This window comes from Trachinotus anak, unplaced genomic scaffold, assembly GCF_046630095.1.
Source record: "Trachinotus anak isolate AG129_WGS33_773 ecotype Australia unplaced genomic scaffold, CSIRO_AGI_Tana_v1 ptg000004l, whole genome shotgun sequence".
Lineage (NCBI taxonomy): Eukaryota > Metazoa > Chordata > Actinopteri > Carangiformes > Carangidae > Trachinotus > Trachinotus anak.
The window spans coordinates 21,705,624-21,723,679 of NW_027273855.1; the positions used below are offsets into that span (position 1 = coordinate 21,705,624).

Genomic DNA, 18,056 nt, shown 5'->3' on the forward strand with positions numbered 1-18,056 from the left:
TAAAAGAAATTTATCAGCAATCCAGGTATATGGATGTTTTTTTTATTTTCGGACTTGAAATCGAAATGTTGACATCAAAGCTGATTGCCTTGTGCAGGAAGGATTTCTGTTGTTGTGTATAAGAACATTTGCCCACTGACAAACTTATTTAGGTTTGAGGACCAGGGCGTAGAAAACATGATAAATCATCTGACAGAGAGAAATCAGCACAAATATTTTACAGCTAAGAATTAAAACTAAATCTTTGTGAATGCATAGTCGTCGACTATTGGGGGGGGGGGGTCCCCATGTCTGAGGGGTTTCCTGCAGGTGATCCAGTTTCCTCTGACAGCCCAAAGACTCTTAGGTTAAGTGCACTGGAACTCTAATGTACCCACAGGTGTGAATGTGAATGCATTTGGCGGTTTGTGTGTGTTAGCCTTGTGATGAATTGACGACCTGTCCAGGTTGTACCCTGCCTCTAGCTCCACCCCCTGAACAGGATAATCAGTGTAGGAGATGGATGGATAGAATCCTCAAATAGACTTGATGCCATAATAACAGATTCTACAGAGGAAAGATGTCTTTATCTTGTACAATATTATTGTTTAAACAGTCAGAACAATCTTCTGTGATAACTCTGCTAACAAGAATAAAAACGCAGGGAAAACCATAATAGACAGAAGAACAAAACCACAACCAGTCATTACATGATGTCAAGTGAAGTCGGTCTGATCAACAGACACCCATGTGTTCCAGCTGTGAGGGCTGCTGCCAGATGGCCTGGCCCCTTCCTCTGCATGGTCACAAATACCAGCCCCTGTCAGTCAGCTCACACAGAGAGCCAGAGGGAGGCTGGCCTCCGGTCTTTCTGCTGGGTTACATTTGAGAAGTTGACTGGCTGCAGAGAGATAATGAGGTCCGGCACTAAATTGATTGGCACAAACACAACCAGAGGTTCAGAAGTGAGGATTAAAGATGTCCTCCCACTCTCTGTCGAGAGTTCACTCTATGAATACGCTTGTAAGGCATTCTGGGATAAAATGAGTTTGCCGTTTTCAATAAAGAATACAGAATACATGTGATGACTAACGACAGGAGAACTGTTTCTTTAGCTAAACTCAGAAATACAAACACTCTGATGTGTGATTCTAACACAACTCTGACTTTCAGATTATAGTGTTTGTCTAAGACCCTGACTGCCGCTGTGTGTTGATATTGTGTACAACAAGTTTCTTGTACTTGAACTAAGTATTTTACGGGTCCAAGGATGAAAAAAAATTTGTTTCTGTGCACAGGCGCCCACATGTTTCCAAGATAATGGGGCTCCAGTAATAGTTCTCCTCTTGCCCTCATCCTTGACATTTCCAAGCAAGGACAGACAAGCTGCCTTTTGCTGCCCGCTAACCTGATCCAGCCACTGAATTCTCCAACCTGTCTCAGTAACAACTTCTGCCTCGGCATGTCCTCGCTCTCCTGCCCTTTTTCCTCTCCTCCCTTTTTCTCCCCCTCTCCATCACCTTCGTGCTGTCCTCTCATCTCATCTCACTTCATCCTTGTCCTGCCCTTACCTGTAATCTCTCCTGCTGTCTTCTTCCTCCCTTCAGCCTGTTCTCACTCCCACTGTGCTCCATTGCGTGTCAATAAACAGCCCTGTCCTTCCTTCCCTTATCCGTCTGTATGTCAACCTGTCTCATGAGGAGCCGCTGCCATGTCCCAGAGATGAGATAGATCACATGGGGCAGGACCGTGACGCTTGTGTGGGTTGAAATCTGATGCACATCTTGCAGGTCCTGTGCTCTGTGATTCTCTAGAGGACACCCATGTCCTTAAACAGAAGCAACAGTGACACTACTGAAACACTACTGACTCTGCAGAGATCAGGCACTTTATCATGCAGAAAGTATGTGACAGTGCTCCTGCTGTGGCTCTTGTGTAAAAGTGACTCCCCAAACTAGACTGCTGACTTTCCATATAGAGCCCAGCCTCTTTATCTATATTACACGACCAGGTCACAGACCAGAATTTACTGTAATGAGCGTTAGTCCCAAGGCAAGCGACAAAATTACTCATCTGGGTTATCAGTCATAAAAGTTCAAGACCTTTGCCACAGAGTGTGACATGGGTGTTTTTCACATGCATGGTGCACACTGTTCAATTTTTGCTAAGGCAACAGCCACCCTGTTAAAACACCCTTAAGTGTGGTATTTTGCCATCCTCTCCAAGCTTTTGTCCCAGGGGTGAGAGGTGGTGCTCTCACTTCTATGAGGAAAAATCATTTAGCAACATACTGTCAGTTTAAAAGGTGCACTCTAATTGTTATGTAACAGACTGTGTGAAAAAAAACATCCCTCTCTCTTAACTGTTAGCTGTTCTCATTAAAATAAAACCCCAGTAGAAAGCACTCTGCACTCCACAGGGTAACCCACAGCAGAGAGGAGTTCAGGTAGATAGAAGTGTGAGAGAATTGATAAAGGCATGAAAATCGGTGTAGGTTTTCCTACAGGAGAGGGAAGAGTTCTCTCTCCTTTAATTTTTTTCATATTCAGTTTGGATGGAGAAAGTTAGCAATGGTCCAAGTCCTGCAGGGGAATACAGCAACAAAAGCATGGGGGAGATGTCTAATAAATCTCCACAAGAGAGGGAACCTGGCTCATCCACAGAAACGTATTCTGGCTTTGGGAGGCGTACTTGTGTTATGACAGCTGTAATTTTACCCTTCGAATGACTAATCACCTTTCGTATTCAAAATATAACAAGTTTGTGCTCGTTTTTGCACCCAGTTGCTTGTTTAAAATAGCTTGTCACAGTCTACCCGAAACATGTGAGAGTGACCACGTCTGCTGCCACACACCGTCACAAGGGAGTAAACCGGAGAGTGGGAGGGCGTTAACAACGTCACCGTGTTGTTACAGTTCTGTTTGGCTGCTCCCCTTCCCTGTCTCCTCCCTCTCTCCTCCCACTCGTCTCTACCCCCATCCTCCCTCTGCAGTGGACGTGCATCGCATTTGGAGCAGCAGGCAGCAGGTGGAGATGACATCATCTGCACTGCAGCACACTGCAGCACTGGGTCTGAACAAAGACATGTCAGCCTACCGCTAACTATCCCCTCTCTCTCTCTCTCTCTCTCTCTCTCTCTCTCTCTCTCGCTCTCTCTCCATCTCTCTGTCTACATCTTCTCCCACCTGTAAGCCAGAGGGAGAGGGAGAGCATAGCCTTGTACCAAGCCGGGTTGTAGCGTGGTGACCTATCTCAGCCCTCTGACTCCCCTCTTGACACAAGCACTCAGTCTGGAACAGGCTCTCAACTCTTCACCTCACCTGTTTCAAGATGGATCCCACATAGGAAGAAGCTTGGCAAACGTTGCAACCTGCTGATCTGATGGCTCCCTCACCCACACTCAGTTGATAGGTCTCCATTATCCACAGTGCAGCATGTTGTCAGTGAAAGCAGTAATGTACCTACCAGCCAGTGACATTATGTTGTTCTGTCCAATCATAGCAGTTACTTGACCTCTTTTACAGTGGCTTATAGGAGGTTTGACTGTGACATTAACTCTCCACGGAGCCCTGAGCCATCACTGCCAAGATACCGTAAAGCGCAAATGTCACCAGGTCGTGCTGTGAAGGCTCCCCACTTAGAGTCATTAGGTCCCTACCTACGGCGTCAACACTGAGAAAAGAGAGTGGGCAAAGTACACAAAAGCACAGCAAAGAAGATTTATGGACTCTATTTTTTCATTGTTTGCCTTTCTCTCACCATTTTTTTTTTTTTTTTTTTGCTGGTGTACTGAGTCCTTCTCCTCCCCTTCATCAATAAGCCAATAGCACGCAGGCAGACCATACACACACAGCCATGTTCTTGTCGCCTAGTTACCGCTCGGCAGCAGGTTGCCACAGAAACGGCCTCATAGTGGCTAAATGGGGAATGCTAATGCAGTCTTCTATACTCCCTGCTGCAGTGGGCTCTCTGTGCCCATCCCATTCCACTGTCTGTACACAGTATACTTTGTGTGTGTGTGTGTGTGTGTGTGTGTGTGTGTGTGTGTGTGTGTGTGCACACTTATACTCACAAGTCTTTGTTATTGTTTAACATGTAGGTGAGTGAGTGTGTGTGTGTGTGGTGGTATAATCTTACATGAACATATTACAGCAAGTTTAAATTACATTGTTTGCAAGTGTTTGGACTTTGTAATATTAGTTACCCAAACACATTTTATGCAAAGAGAAAAACCTGCCTGGCAATTTTACAGTCTGCTTAATTTTCCATTTATACCCATTTTATTTTTTTGTGCTTGATTCAATTAAAATCGGTTCAGTGTTTAGAAGTCATTTGCTCTGCCCCTTGCTCACTTCAGTCTTGCATTATGCAGCATGTTCTATATTTCTGGCATGGAAAATAGATTTCCTTGTTGCAAGGTTGAAATCTGAGTAGAGACAACCCATAAAACTACTTTGACACCGGGTACAACGCAATATTTGCCTCCTAAGTTGCATGTAAACACTCCAAGTCTTATGAGCCTCCATCCATCTTGATGTATGGAAAGGCTGGGATTTCAAGGACTCTGGATAGGTTTAAGTTGTGATTGATTCAGTACTGTCAGCTTTGTGGTCTTCCTACCATACAGGCTCATGGAGTGGGGGTGGGAAAGGACGCCTTGGCCATAATAGGCTATACTTAATCAGCTGGAGAGTGCCTTCAGATGCACACTCCCCCAGAGCGTGTCTGAAGCCCTGTATGGAAGGGTGGACACATTCAACATGCCCCCACTCATTGGCCAATCATTCAACCTGTATTATAGCCTGCTGTGGCTGTGTATGAGTAGTGGAGGAGTGATGGCGGCAGGGGTTTAGTGATGGGAGCCATTAGCAGATGATTGATGGGCCTTAAAGGTTATTTTAGTAAAGCCCAATTGTTTTGATGAAGTTAATGATTGATGCTATTTCACTCACATTCTGGGGAGATTAAGACTGATTATCAGGGTTTTGTGTGTTATAGCTGAAAGTAGGAAATTAATTTGCCATCAGCTTTGCGGTGTCTCAGAAATTAGTTTTAATACATTTGGGCAAGTGTTGATTGCATGCCTCATGATGTTAAGCTTCCAGTCGCTGCGACAGTCTCAACGCCGCTCAGAGCAACATATTTAGTGCAGCTTGTGGTGCATATTGTGTGATAATTTGTCTTGTCAGGACGCAGGGCTGTTTGTGCTGGTAACAGCAAAGACCAACAATTTTTTTTTTTTTTTTAACACACTGGATGCTACTCGTGTGCTGACTTCTTCTTCTTCTTCTTCTTTTTCTTCTTCTTCTTCTTCTGTGACCCACTGTTTGCCCAGATAACCAGTTCAGAATGTCTATCCTGGAGCGCTTGGAGCAGATGGAGAGGAGGATGGCAGAGATGGCCAGCCACCAGCAGCCGAGCAGTGCAGGGAGTGGCGGAGCTGGAGGAGGAACAGGGGGAACAGGGGGAGGTGGTGGGGGAGGGGGTGGAGGCGGAGGAGGTGGAGGGGGAGGCAACAACAACAGCCAGTCACAGGTAAAAACCACATCACGCTACTCATACAGTAGGTCATGGCATGAGGATGTGCAGTCTGTGCATGTGACAGTACACAGCAAGCACATTGTGTTGTTACTGATTGATTGACTGAGAAAGGAACACAACTTAGGTTGTTGTTGTTGTTAGAAAGGAATTTGGAACAACCAATAACGACTTGCTTCTTTTGTTTATGTGAGTGTGTATCCGGCCAGATGCAGGCGAGCAGCTCCTTCGAGAGCCGCGTCGTGGTGGTCTGTGAGAAGATGATGAGCAGAGCTTGCTGGGCCAAGTCCAAACATTTAATCCACTCCAAGACCTTCAGAGGCATGACACTCCTTCACCTGGCTGCAGGCCAGGGCTACGCCACCCTCATTCAAACACTCATAAAGTGGCGGTGAGAACAAAATACTGAAGATACTGTATAATGGTGCTCCGGTTTGTAATTGGTGTGCAGCAGGTTTCTGATTGTTTTCTCTCTTCCATTCAGCACCAAGCATGCTGATAGTATTGATTTGGAGTTAGAAGTGGACCCTCTGAATGTGGATCACTTCTCCTGCACACCTCTGGTAAGAGTTAACATCTTTAGAATATTAAGGAAGCAAATCCTAGTTTGTGAGATGTGTTGTGATTGAAACCTGTAGCTGGTTTCTAGTGTAATAACCCTGCTTAATTCCATTTCTCTTCCGTTTCTTATCTGTGCTCCATCCAGATGTGGGCGTGTGCACTGGGCCACCTGGAGGCAGCTGTGGTCCTGTACAAATGGGACAGACGTGCCCTAGCTATCCCAGATTCTCTAGGCCGCTTACCCCTGTCAATTGCCCGCTCTCGTGGCCATACCAAACTGGCCGAATGTCTGGAGCAGCTACAGCGGGAAGAGCAGCAGCCACCAGCTCCTCTACCACCCACAACTCGCATGTCTTTCTCTCCGGGCCCTGATGCCCCCACCACAGACAGCTGGATGGTCAGCTGGGCAAACGACAGTGTAGTCGCACCCAGTGGCAAGAAAGGAGGTCCTGCCACTACTACAACCACATCCACCACCACCAGCCTCAACCCAGGTCAGGAGAGTTCTCTGTTTGCACGTCTCTTACATCTGTAAGAAAAATCACTGATTAGAAGATCTCTTATCTTCTTACCTTTGTTAGTGTATTATGCAGCTAATTGTTACATGTTCTGGTTTTTTGCAGACTTGAGAAGGCCCAGATCAGAGCCCTCCAACTACTACAGCAGCGAGGGCCAAAGAGACCTCCCACTTGCTAAAAAACATAAACCCAACCCAGAACTCTTTCAGACTCGGCCCGACAAGGCCATGTCTGTTCCTCTGAGCCTGGAGCAGCAACAGCTCCACAAGCTGTCCTCTAGCCCCAAGAGCCTGTCCTCAGAAGGCCTCAGCTCAGAGAAGGGCCTGTCTACAGGAGGCAGCACAGGGATAGCCAGATGGACCTCGAGAGAGACTTTCTCCAGCAGCGGCTTAGGCAGGAAGGCGCTGGGGGTCAGTGGAGGCAGCAGCCTGGGGAAGGAGAAACTGGTCAGCCGGTTGCGTCAGCGGGAGCAGCTAGGCATGCTTGTGATGGCAGACAGAGAAATGGCTGACGCAGAACTGCTAACCTACCGGGACGATCTGGAAAACCAGGACTGTCTCACACAGATGGATGACCTGCAGGTGATTAAGAAAACAACAATTTACTCAGTCAGCTAAAGGTGCAGAGCCTGGCAGCAGCTCTACCACAGAACAAACTTTTTGCTGTTGATGTGAAGGTTAACCACACAGCAGAGCAGCAGAAATGACAACTACATTGATAAACATGGTTGTTGTCAAAGTTGTTGAACAAAGAAAATGCTTAGCTGTCATACAAATACATAATGTTAGCTTTGCATATAAAGCTTGTGTACCATCAGAGGGAGGAGGTGGTATGGATATTTCAGTGGCACCGTTTTTTGAAGTAGCATGGCTAAGAGCTACACAGTCACCAGTGAAGAAACGGTTGCAAGATGACATTTAAATTGGACATAACAGTACCACGCCACCTCTTTTATGTTCGCCCTCTGATTTGGGTAGGCGATACTCACCAGGCTAATCTGGCACTCTGTTATTGACCATCACTGCATAATAAACTCTCTCTATTGATCCACTTCCATAGCCAAGGAATTCTTCCAGCCATCCATCTCAGTCTAACTGCTCCTCCAACCGATGGAGTCCTGGATTAGAAATTTTAGCCTACAACAATATCGCTCTCATCATTATCACCCTCGCAATTAATATTAGATCCAAAATTTTTGTCATAGAGTGAAACAATTAAACCGGCATGTACAATCACCAAACTAGGTTGTTTCTTACCACATATATAGTGGTAAGCTCATCTTTGTTTGTCTCAACCAAACAGGTAAACATGATGACTCTGGCGGAGCACATCATTGAAGCAACGCCAGAGAGAATCAAGAGGGAGAACTTCACCGCTGGAGACTCGGTGCCCTTGGACACGTCAGGGGTCAGCAACACCATGAACTGGCTGGCCAACTACTTGGGAGATGTGGAACAGCTGCCGAGCATCATACACTTAAGGTAAGGAGCGCCGTCGGGCAGGGAACAGCAGATATACATAATGCATCGCCAGCACGTGGGTGTGTGTGGTAGAGTATGTGTCCTCCTCACTGCAGAGGTATTCATCCTTTTTTCTATGCCTTGCACTGTAGTATTGTCTCAAAAGGTTACTGCTTTGTTGGAGTGAAATTGGTGTAGAGCATATGTATACATACATGCATGAATTGCCGGTCAGAGTCAAGTGTAAAGGTTAAGTAAACGGATGTAGTGTAAGCTGGCATAATCACCACCTGCAGCATTTCTACAATGATAATAAGGAGGTACAAGAAGAAGTGAAAATGTCATCTTCTCTCCTCAGATCTCTTTATAACGAACCCCTCACCCCATCATCCAACCCCAGCCTCAGTCCTGGCGGGTCTCCGCTGAGAGAGGGGCCCCTGGAGAGGTCCACACTCCCATCCCCGGCTGATTGGAGCGAGTTCATCAATGCCTCCAACAGCAAGGTGGAGCGAGACCTGGCCCAGCTGACTCTGTCAGATCCAGAGCAGAGAGAGCTGTATGAGGCTGCCCGCCTTGTCCAAACTGCCTTCCGCAAGTACAAGGTACAGGCCTGGCGCCATATGCTGTGTGTACTGCAGCCTGCAGTGACAGGGCTGTGCTGTTAGGACTGGAATAATTAGATGGTTTTGTTTTGGGCTTCTGGGGGATGTTGTAGGGTTCACTGTTATTTGGTTCCAAGCGATGGAACTCTGATTGTTGCAGTAAAGCTCACGGTTGTGACATGGTTCATTAACATCTGTCGTCGGGAGATGTACTGTTTCTAATGACGCTTAATATTATTCACGTTTCTATCTCTATTTCTGTCTCATTCTCTGTTTCTCTGCTCATATACACATGACGACATAAACAAAGAAGTATACAAACATGTCCCTGTGGTTTCAGCATGGGAAGGTGGCTTGAGCAGAGCATGGCCTTGCTTAGAGGAACGATGCATTGTCCCCCTTAACCCTGCTCCAATTAGACACAATTAAGTTGATCTCCTCCTCTCTCTCTCTCTCTCTCTGTCTCTCTGTCTCTTAGTGAGGTGTTTGGAGCCTGCTACTGCCTGTTTTTAACTAGCTCTCCACACAGTCCCCCCCTTGCCCGATCCCACTCGTCAACTTGCTACCCACCCCCCACCCCCCACCCCCTCCCAAGCTACAAGAGTGTTCATATGACAAACTTTTGGCTCTCTGTTGCTCCACAGCTTACCTCCTCCTCCACCAGTGGTGGATTCATTCCAGGGTGGCGTTCATTTGCCCGCCACCAGGACACCTCAGGGAGACTTGACAGATCAACTAATTTCCTTTGTGGCAAAATGCAGGTTCTACTGTGACCTCTGACCTCTCCCACTCTACTCTCCAACAGGGACGGCCGCTCCGAGAACAACAGGAAGTAGCTGCTGCTGTTATTCAACGTTGTTACAAGAAATACAAACAGGTAGGAGCAGTGTTCCTGATGTGCAATTAGTTAAGTCATTAGTTTATCTTTTAGGATGCAGATCTATGAATTAATCTCAATACTCTTAAATATACTAATGGAGCTTTTTTTTTTAACTCAACAGAGTTTTAGTGAATATTAGACCATGTTAGTGCATCATTCACAATATTTCCCTTTCTCTGTTTGCAAGCTAACATGGATAGCCTTGAAGGTAAAACATTTTTACTAAGCTGAACTCATTGCTAAACTTCAGATTGTGTTCTTCTACTACAGCGTGATCCCATAGCTCTGCTGGAGTATTCACACGTGACACAGCATGACAAATCGTGTTGTTCTTGTCAACAGTATGCACTTTATAAGAAGATGACGCAGGCCGCCATCCTTATCCAGAGTAAATTTCGCAGCTACCATGAACAGAAGAAGTTCCAGCAGAGCCGGAGAGCCGCTGTGCTCATTCAGCAATACTACCGCAGCTACAAGGAGTTTGGCAGGCTGAAGCCCCACCACCGCGGGGCGGCTGCAGCCCTGGTGCAGCACAAACTGAGGTAGATACCCAGCTATGTGTTAAGGCCAAACACGGGGATATAGTACTACAATAAGATAAGGTCTGTGTGCCAGTCTCCAAAAGTATGACACTGATATCTGTCTGGTGTTTTACAGAGGTAGTCTGCTCACAAAGAGACAGGATCAGGCTGCCAGGAAGATTATGAGGTTCCTACGTCGCTGTCGCCACAGGTAGACCCCGACACTGACTAACACACATACTAACATACATGTATAAACACACATATGTGAAACAGCACATCAGTGGTTGGTTCACGGTCTAAAAGAATGATATCCCATTGAGCTAATCGGTAAGACTTTGTAGAAACTAGCACTGATTTCATGATTTTGTCCATCTCTCACCTTTTCTCTTTACTCGGTGTGATGTGTTTGATTTACTTCTGTTGGAAAAATTGGGTGGTTAGAAATGTCTCCAACACCTAAGCTCCACCTCCCTCCCCCTCACTGTATTTGGCCCCCACCTATCCTCGCCCCCTCCCTCACAGTGCCTACTGTGTGCTAATAGCTGTCTGGTATTGTTTTGCTGTTTATGCCAAGCCCCTTGATGGACCATAGACTGTTCAAGCGGGTGAGTGCAGCCTCAGCAACTCAGTTCGTGCCTCTCTCTCTCTCTCTCTCTCTCACACTCTCTCACTCTCTCTCTCCTTCTTTCCCTGTTTATTCTGTATGCCTCTTTCTCCCTCTCCCAGTCTCACTCTCACTCTTTAATAATACAATTATCTCTCCTGAGGTCTCGGCCTTCTCATTCTCTCCTTCCTCCCTTCACTCTGATTTCCTCTTTTGCTCTCTCTTTCTTTCTCTCTCTCTCTCTCTCCAACCCCTCCACCCACCCTGCCTCCTTCTCCATCACTGTTGCTTGATGCCTGCTTGCATGAAGGCTGCCAACTGGAGCCACAGGTGGACTGAGAAGCTCAGATTTAGAGCAGAACCTATCTCAAACTAACAAATTGCTTATGAATGACAATATCACTGCAACACTTAACAGGCACTTCTCTGACTCTCTTTATCTCTGTCTTTCTCTCCTTGGAAATTACTTTTCGTTTCATGATTTTTTTATTTATTTTTTGTTAATTTTGGTTGTGTGTGGTTATGCGGAGAGCCAGTTTGAGAGAACGGGAGGCTTTTTCTCAATCATGTTTTATTCTGCTGCATGTCAAGTGGTGACAACTATGGGCCTTGCTCTTCTACCTTCAGGCATGCTATGGGCCTGCTGTTTCTCAAGTAGTTGTCTGTCTGTCTGATTGGCTGTGTGTCCTGTTTCTAGCCACTCAACAGACTGAGAGGGGAACTTATTCCGTCTAATTTCCACTTACTCAAACTGTGTCAAACTGCTGGATGGAATATGCCCATTGGTTCATCACAACAAAACAAATTAAAAAAACACAGTACAAAAGGAAACAGCTGAATGGAAAGACACCATATATAGCATGTATACAAGTTATTTTCACAAATCTTGAACCTCCTTGCTGTTGACATTCATGTTACATGTTTTTACTATGTTCCATATCTGTTGTATACTGTCCTAAATGAGGGTACGGTGTTTTTAGAGCAGGTGAGATTGTTGATGTACTTATGGCAGGCTCGTCTGCTTCACTGTGATAATAGGTTAGGAAGCTGTGATAGCATATAGGTCACAGCAAAAAAAACCAAACAAACAATAGCTTCCTTCACCCACTGGGACTACAGCACAGAGCTTTAATGGATTTATTCCTCCAGGGAGCACAACAGCTCAGCATAAGAGGATGCAGCACACGCATACACACACATATACACACAATGCATGTGTGCACACACTGCATCTAACCATGCATCTACCCCTAGTCTGCAGTATTTATCCTCTACAAAGAACTGTAGGGCTAAATCCATAACATGGTGGTGGTTGATGTGTTAAAATCCATTTTTGGGGTAAAGAGAGTTGCGTACTTTAAAGGCTGACCGCTTTTTGCTCACACACTTGAGACACATGTCTCTTCTATGAACCCACAGCAGCTTGTGGTGGTATTCTTCTGTGAACCACCAGACAACTATCATTATGAAGACTGGGAATTCCGAAAATCAGTTGCTTTTCATTTCCAAAAATGGAGAATTTCTTCTCAGCCTTGACCTGTTTGACTTCTTAGATCTTTTAGTCTTTATATGAGGATGTGACCTCGACCTTGACCATAAACATTTAGTCCAATGATTCATTCTTTTTATCACTAACTAGATTTAAAAATGTTGACGGACAGTTCTGCATTACATTCTAATCTTCATTTGTCCAAATCAGAGGTTGTCATGTTAGTGTCACGTGGCTGCTGTCAGTTTGAAATTGATATCAATTTAGAATAACTGTAAGTATAATAATAATGTCATCATCATATTGTTTTGGAGTATTTAACATTTTTAAATGACAAGATTTCCTTTACGTATTCTGTCACAAAAGTGCACAAATGTAATTAATTATTAATATAGTAATGATTCTGTAATTGTGCTTTAATTATCCTATTCTGTTCATTCCAAAGTTCAGCTCGATCCTGACCAACGTTTCCTTTCACAGACCAGCCGTAGTTCCTGATGATCTGGGCTGACTTGATATTGTTCTGATAGTTCTGGCTGAACAGTGTGATGCTGTTAAGCCTGTGTGTGTCTTAATAAGCTTGTCACTCAAGTCAAGGCTGCTGTATTCATGGACGCCTGTCTCTGTCTGTGTTCCAGGGTGAAAGAATTGAAAAGGGCCAGGGAACATGAGACCCCTCAGAAGAGCCCCCTCGCGATGTGACATCACTCTCCTGACTCCTCTTTTCTTTTTTTTGTTTGTACCCAAGACATTTTACAAGAGAAATGGAAAAAAAACATCAATGCAAGCACTGCAATTATTACTACTTCTGCAGTGTTACTGGTTCAACTACTATTACATGTACAACAGCATTTTTTCACATATCTATTCTTTCCACTGACTTGATTTTGTTCGGAGAGTTGCAACTTCTACGGGATTATAAACTCTGAGGGTCGGGGTGGGGTGGGGGGTGCAGAACATTTGCTTCATGCCATTTTTTGCACTTTTTCATGGATTGCTTTGTCTTTTTTGGATATGAAAAGGTTTTGGACGATCAAGGAAGCGAACGCAGGACATGTCCGAGGAGGTCTGTCACACGTGAGGACCTGAAGAGACGTACATTAAGGCTGCTGCAGAAGATCTCAGAGGATAGGGGAGACCATGCAGAAACACTCTGGGCTCTAATTGTATTTCATAATTTTTTAAGTGACCAATCAATTCATTTGAAGAAGGATTTCTTTTTTTTAACCAAATATATTGCTAACCCACACGCCCACTTCTATCCACTGCTGTAGATTATATAATATTAAATTTAGCTTAAAAGCTCCTCCTGTCCCACTGTGCTCTACCCCACCAGTCTGCCCACACGGGTGGAGCTACAAATGAATGTAGTCCGGGGTTTAAACATGCAGATGCAGATGGGGGGTTGAAATATTTCTTTTTTGCCATTTCTTAAAAACAAAACCCTATGCTTTAGCGTATATATTGTCACTTTATTACTTGAATTTGTTCCATACTGTCCAATGTATTTGTTCCATCAAGTCTAATGTATTGATGATCTGTATCTTCAGACTCTATGTTGTTGAATCCTGCCAAGAAAAAATGCATGACTTCTTGGCAAGAAAAGTATTTGCTTGTGTGCTTATGGTCGAAGTCTTTCAGCCTATCCTATGATTTTTCTTTTTGTTTGCACTCTGGTGGTGCACACACCCATCCTCTCCTCCATAAGTTCCACCATCTCAGTGATGAAGCTATCCCTGTATTGTCCTGTTTCTTTTGGTTTTCTTTCAGTTTGCCTTGGTTGCTCCTCTGAATCCTAAAACAAGGGAAAAGAACTTGCCTATTTTGTGTTGTAATGGTTCTGGTCATGCAGGTTATTACTGTTTTTTTTAAACGAACTTCAGAGCCTGTGAAGGCTTTTGAGGGGAAGATCACATACATTGCCTTGACGTCTTAGAGATTCTTTGAGGGGTCCCTAAGCTTGTCCCAAAATAGGGGTTTGACAAATCCATATTTTTGACAATTGAGCGATTTCTGTATATAAAGAAGGCTGAAAGTACGAAGGAAAAAACATTTACCCAAAGGGGATTGTATTTTAGAAATATATTATTTTATTCATTAAAAATGGGTCAAAAACAGGTATGAGACAAAAACAGAATATTTGTATAGTTTTGTTTGAATGCCTAAGAAGAATGGTTGTATTGTTTGTATATAGTGTAAATACCTGGGATAAAAATGAGCTATGTGCATGAAAAGTATGAACAGAGTCAAAAGGGAAAAAAAACAACAAAAGCAGTAGTGGCTATGCTCTGTAAAATTAAAACTATTTCACTATTAGAGTATTTTATTTTATTTTGATCGTTCTTGAGAAGAACATTTTGCTAAAGCATGATATTATTGCAATATGAAAAAATAAAAAAAATACTGTATTTAGAGTTAGGAGAAGTCTGCAAAATTATCTTAAAACAAGTACGGTTATGTTTACTTTTTTTTTTTCCTTTTGTTTGTTTGTTTTGGGCTACCAAGAATCTTTTGCCAATGGTGCCAAGGTATGTGAATGCTATATAGCTTAAGAAGAGAATTAAGTTAATTTTTGCAGAACAGATAATCATACAGTGAAATACACACTAGCACTAAAGACCATAAGATCACAACTGGCCGAGGATCACTAGATCAATAAGGTACACAGTTTGCAGAGGGAGTCATATTTAAGCAGAAAGCATATAAGTGTCTCATGTCTCCACCGTTCACACAGGTGACTGCAGCATTTTACCATCACTGAACAGACCATAGCGAAGTCTGAGTTTTATTTATGTTGTCATTGCAAATGGAATGTGATGTGTTACCGAGGTATCTTGTCTGATCTTAAAGATTGTAAATGGCAGCCTTGCCCATGGTGTCTAGATAAAGTAATCTATCTTCTGGGCTCTGGCATTGAAACAGATTGAATTCACCTCTTCAAATGTTGCACGAAGCACTGATTTATCAATCCCTGTAGTAAACTGGTGATCAGATTTTCCCAACACGATATATTTGAATGAAAAACTCCTTGATCAAGGCTGCCAGGGTCGAAATTGACCTAAAGAACAAAGATGTGTTGTTGAGAAAAAAAAACAAAACAAAACATGTGTAGCATACTGTGCATGACTGGATTTCTTGGTCAAACAGCTGAAAACACATTTGCAAAATGAACAGTCAAAGGTGCTAAAATGATTCTATCCAGAAGGACAGCACTGAAAGTTGTCACTCACCTGGATGCAGGGTCAGTGAGCCAAAACGACTGTAATGCACTGGTGCCATTTATAATTGCGAGGCAGAAAATGTGTCTTGTATATAACAGTAATGATTGGGCTGTAGGAACAATCCAAGAGAGAATTTACACGAGCTGCTGGTCTAGAGGTGCCTGCCGGTTGCTGTCCAATTCTTATAACATACTCCTACCAGAACTACCAGGAAGTGTTTTCTGTATCCAAGTAATGACATGTGATTATTCAGCCAAGTGCCACTGAAAAACTTGACTTTTATTTACTGAGATCTTGTCATGTTTGCTAAATAATTATTAGGCTAAATAGGTATTTCTCTTTTCTTTTTTTTCCTTGACTGACTGGTTGTTGTTTTTTTCCACTCATCTGATATGTAAACTTGATTTCCTGAGTGTTTATGTAGAAAGTGCCTATTCATATCCTGGTAACGCCAAGTTAATGTCAGAATATATATACGATGTACCTGAGGCTGAGAAAGGTTGAGCGAACATGGTCACCCACATTCAGTGCTGTATCTTCTACATGAACACACACCATCACCCTCACCTGACACACCAAAGCCACAGTATGATATTCCCTGTTCACACCAGTATCAGTACAGCACTCCAGCTTGTCAACATGCTATATTTAAAAAAAAAAAATTCTGCCTTCTTTTCTGTTTTGCACTGGGACAGCTTGTTAAAATCTCACATTTAGAAATGCCACTACTGGGGTTTGTTGCCTTGCATTCATCCTCAAGTCCGTGGTTAGAATGCATAGCCAATGCAATGTTGTGGCAAAAAGGAGAAGGATTTATTATGCTTGCATGGGTAAAATAGTTAACAGGGTGACACAACTGCACCTAAAGCATGCTTATTTTCCTAGAATCGATAGTCAGATAGACTTGTTAAAAGAATTACTGTTCTGTAAAACGATTAACGTTGGTTTGACGTGTCACAGAACTCAGAAAGACAGAGGGCATGTGACCGGAGGGCAGACCTACAAATTGAGCCGATGATCAATACTCAGTAGCTGCTGACGTTTTCATGGCGAAGCATGACGACAGGATTCTTTTTTAGAGCAAGCTCTAACTTTTTAGACCTTTTCTTTAGTTTTCGATTCATTTAGATTTGATCAGTGTGCTCCCAACTTCAAATAGGAACAAAGGGACAAGGTTGGAGACCATTGTGACAGTATATATAGCAAGTATTAGCTAAGTGACACACGATACACACAAACACACGCACAAGACACCGCACAGCACACATGCAGATATGTCAAGGTGTCAGTTTCACTTGTACGCTGAGCGGTGAAGGCAGCATTGCTCTTCTCCAGGCCGAGGGACTGGTTCACCTCCCTTCTGTATTTTACTCAGGGTGCCAAAATGGGGAGGAGGAAACAGAGCAGGACACGTGATTCACAGCAGAAGACGCTGAAATTGAAAAATCTTTCAGCAGTGCTCTCTGGTTAAGAATCTAGGCCAGACAGGTTCACCACTGCGATACTGAAGTCCTTAAAATGAGTGAATATGATTTATAATCCATTTCCTCTCAGTATGGTTGAACATCACCGACACCAGTGGAGCCCTGGAATAAAGTCCTGTTATATATAGCTCATTAAGATAAATGATTTGACGTTCTTTCATAGAAGCCTGTCAAATCATAGTATAATTCTGGCCGGTTCTTTAGGCCTTTAATTTATCTAAGTGACAAAGTGTAGAGGGTATTTAAGATTAAGAGTGTAATTATATGAAAAGTTCACCTGCAAATCTTGTTTTACTGCCATTTATGAATGGGATGACAGGTTAGCTGATAGGCTCTCTGCATTAGTACACAGTATTATCAAGATGTTCTGTGAACTGACCTGGGAATCTGCCTTTCCTCCTCTTCTTTTTCCCCAAGCACCCAAACCGGAGAAAGGTAGGCACATCAGGACAACAGAACAGAAACAGTTTTACAACATATTCCACTTGTGGACACAGAGCAATAAAGAACTATTTTGTGGAGACCTATAGACCTAGTGAAGTTTAAAATGATTGGACACATGTAGTCGACTTACTCTTATGCAAATGCCAGTATTGCAAGACAAGCATTCAGTAGTTTATGGACAGCAATTATATGGCACCCTTTACTGAACTGCACGTTTTCATCAATTCCAAACCAAGAAGAAAAAAAAAGGCCCTGCTTTGATAGAAAGTTACGGGTCCTCGACACTTTGCATGTGAACTAGTGTTAGATCTATTTTCCTCTCCTCTATAGCTGTCTTTCTCTCTGTCTTTCCCTGTTATGTGACCCAATTTTTCTCCGCTCCCGACCCCTGCCCTTCAGAGTTTCATCTCCTCTTGGTTCTCCTAATGTGTTTTGCTTTCCTCCTTTTTCTCCCCTTCTCTTGTTTGTAAGTTTTATTTTTGTAATTGTGCATGTACAAGCGTCACTGACTCGATGGATATGTAAAAAAAAAAGAAAAAAAAAAGAGATTTCAGCTGCTGAAGCCATGCAAAACGTTTTGAATTGCCCTTAAAATATGGAAGATGTTTTCTGAATGCTTTATATTCTTTCTGCTGTAAAATAATAAAAAAAGGAAAAAATGAAGAAAACTCGAGAACCAAGTTTGCAACGTCTTTTTGTTTCCTCTTTTACTTTGAAGAAAGGAGTAGTGGTTCCCTCTGCTGCCGGTATGT

The 18,056-nt window shown here is 43.5% G+C and overlaps 1 protein-coding gene across 9 annotated transcripts in view; it reads left to right on the forward strand.

Annotated features, from left to right (window-relative positions):
• The window catches only part of camta1a (calmodulin binding transcription activator 1a), a 281,952-nt gene extending 263,972 nt beyond the window's left edge, over positions 1-17,980 (forward strand). For 5 of the 9 annotated variants that reach the window (XM_071476958.1, XM_071476963.1, XM_071476962.1 and 2 more), the window contains 12 exons: positions 5,315-5,514; positions 5,712-5,908; positions 6,002-6,080; positions 6,224-6,572; positions 6,702-7,177; positions 7,899-8,077; positions 8,415-8,658; positions 9,464-9,535; positions 9,726-9,746; positions 9,881-10,080; positions 10,196-10,270; positions 12,794-17,980. In XM_071476958.1, the coding sequence (XP_071333059.1) occupies positions 5,315-5,514; positions 5,712-5,908; positions 6,002-6,080; positions 6,224-6,572; positions 6,702-7,177; positions 7,899-8,077; positions 8,415-8,658; positions 9,464-9,535; positions 9,726-9,746; positions 9,881-10,080; positions 10,196-10,270; positions 12,794-12,857 (2,156 nt within the window). In that variant the 3' untranslated portion in view covers positions 12,858-17,980. Of the gene's footprint in view, positions 1-5,314; positions 5,515-5,711; positions 5,909-6,001; positions 6,081-6,223; positions 6,573-6,701; positions 7,178-7,898; positions 8,078-8,414; positions 8,659-9,463; positions 9,536-9,725; positions 9,747-9,880; positions 10,081-10,195; positions 10,271-10,636; positions 10,668-12,793 lie in introns of all 9 variants that reach the window. The other 4 variants (XM_071476959.1, XM_071476966.1, XM_071476957.1 and 1 more) reach the window with 3 other exon arrangements.
• The last annotated feature ends 76 nt before the right edge of the window (positions 17,981-18,056 follow it).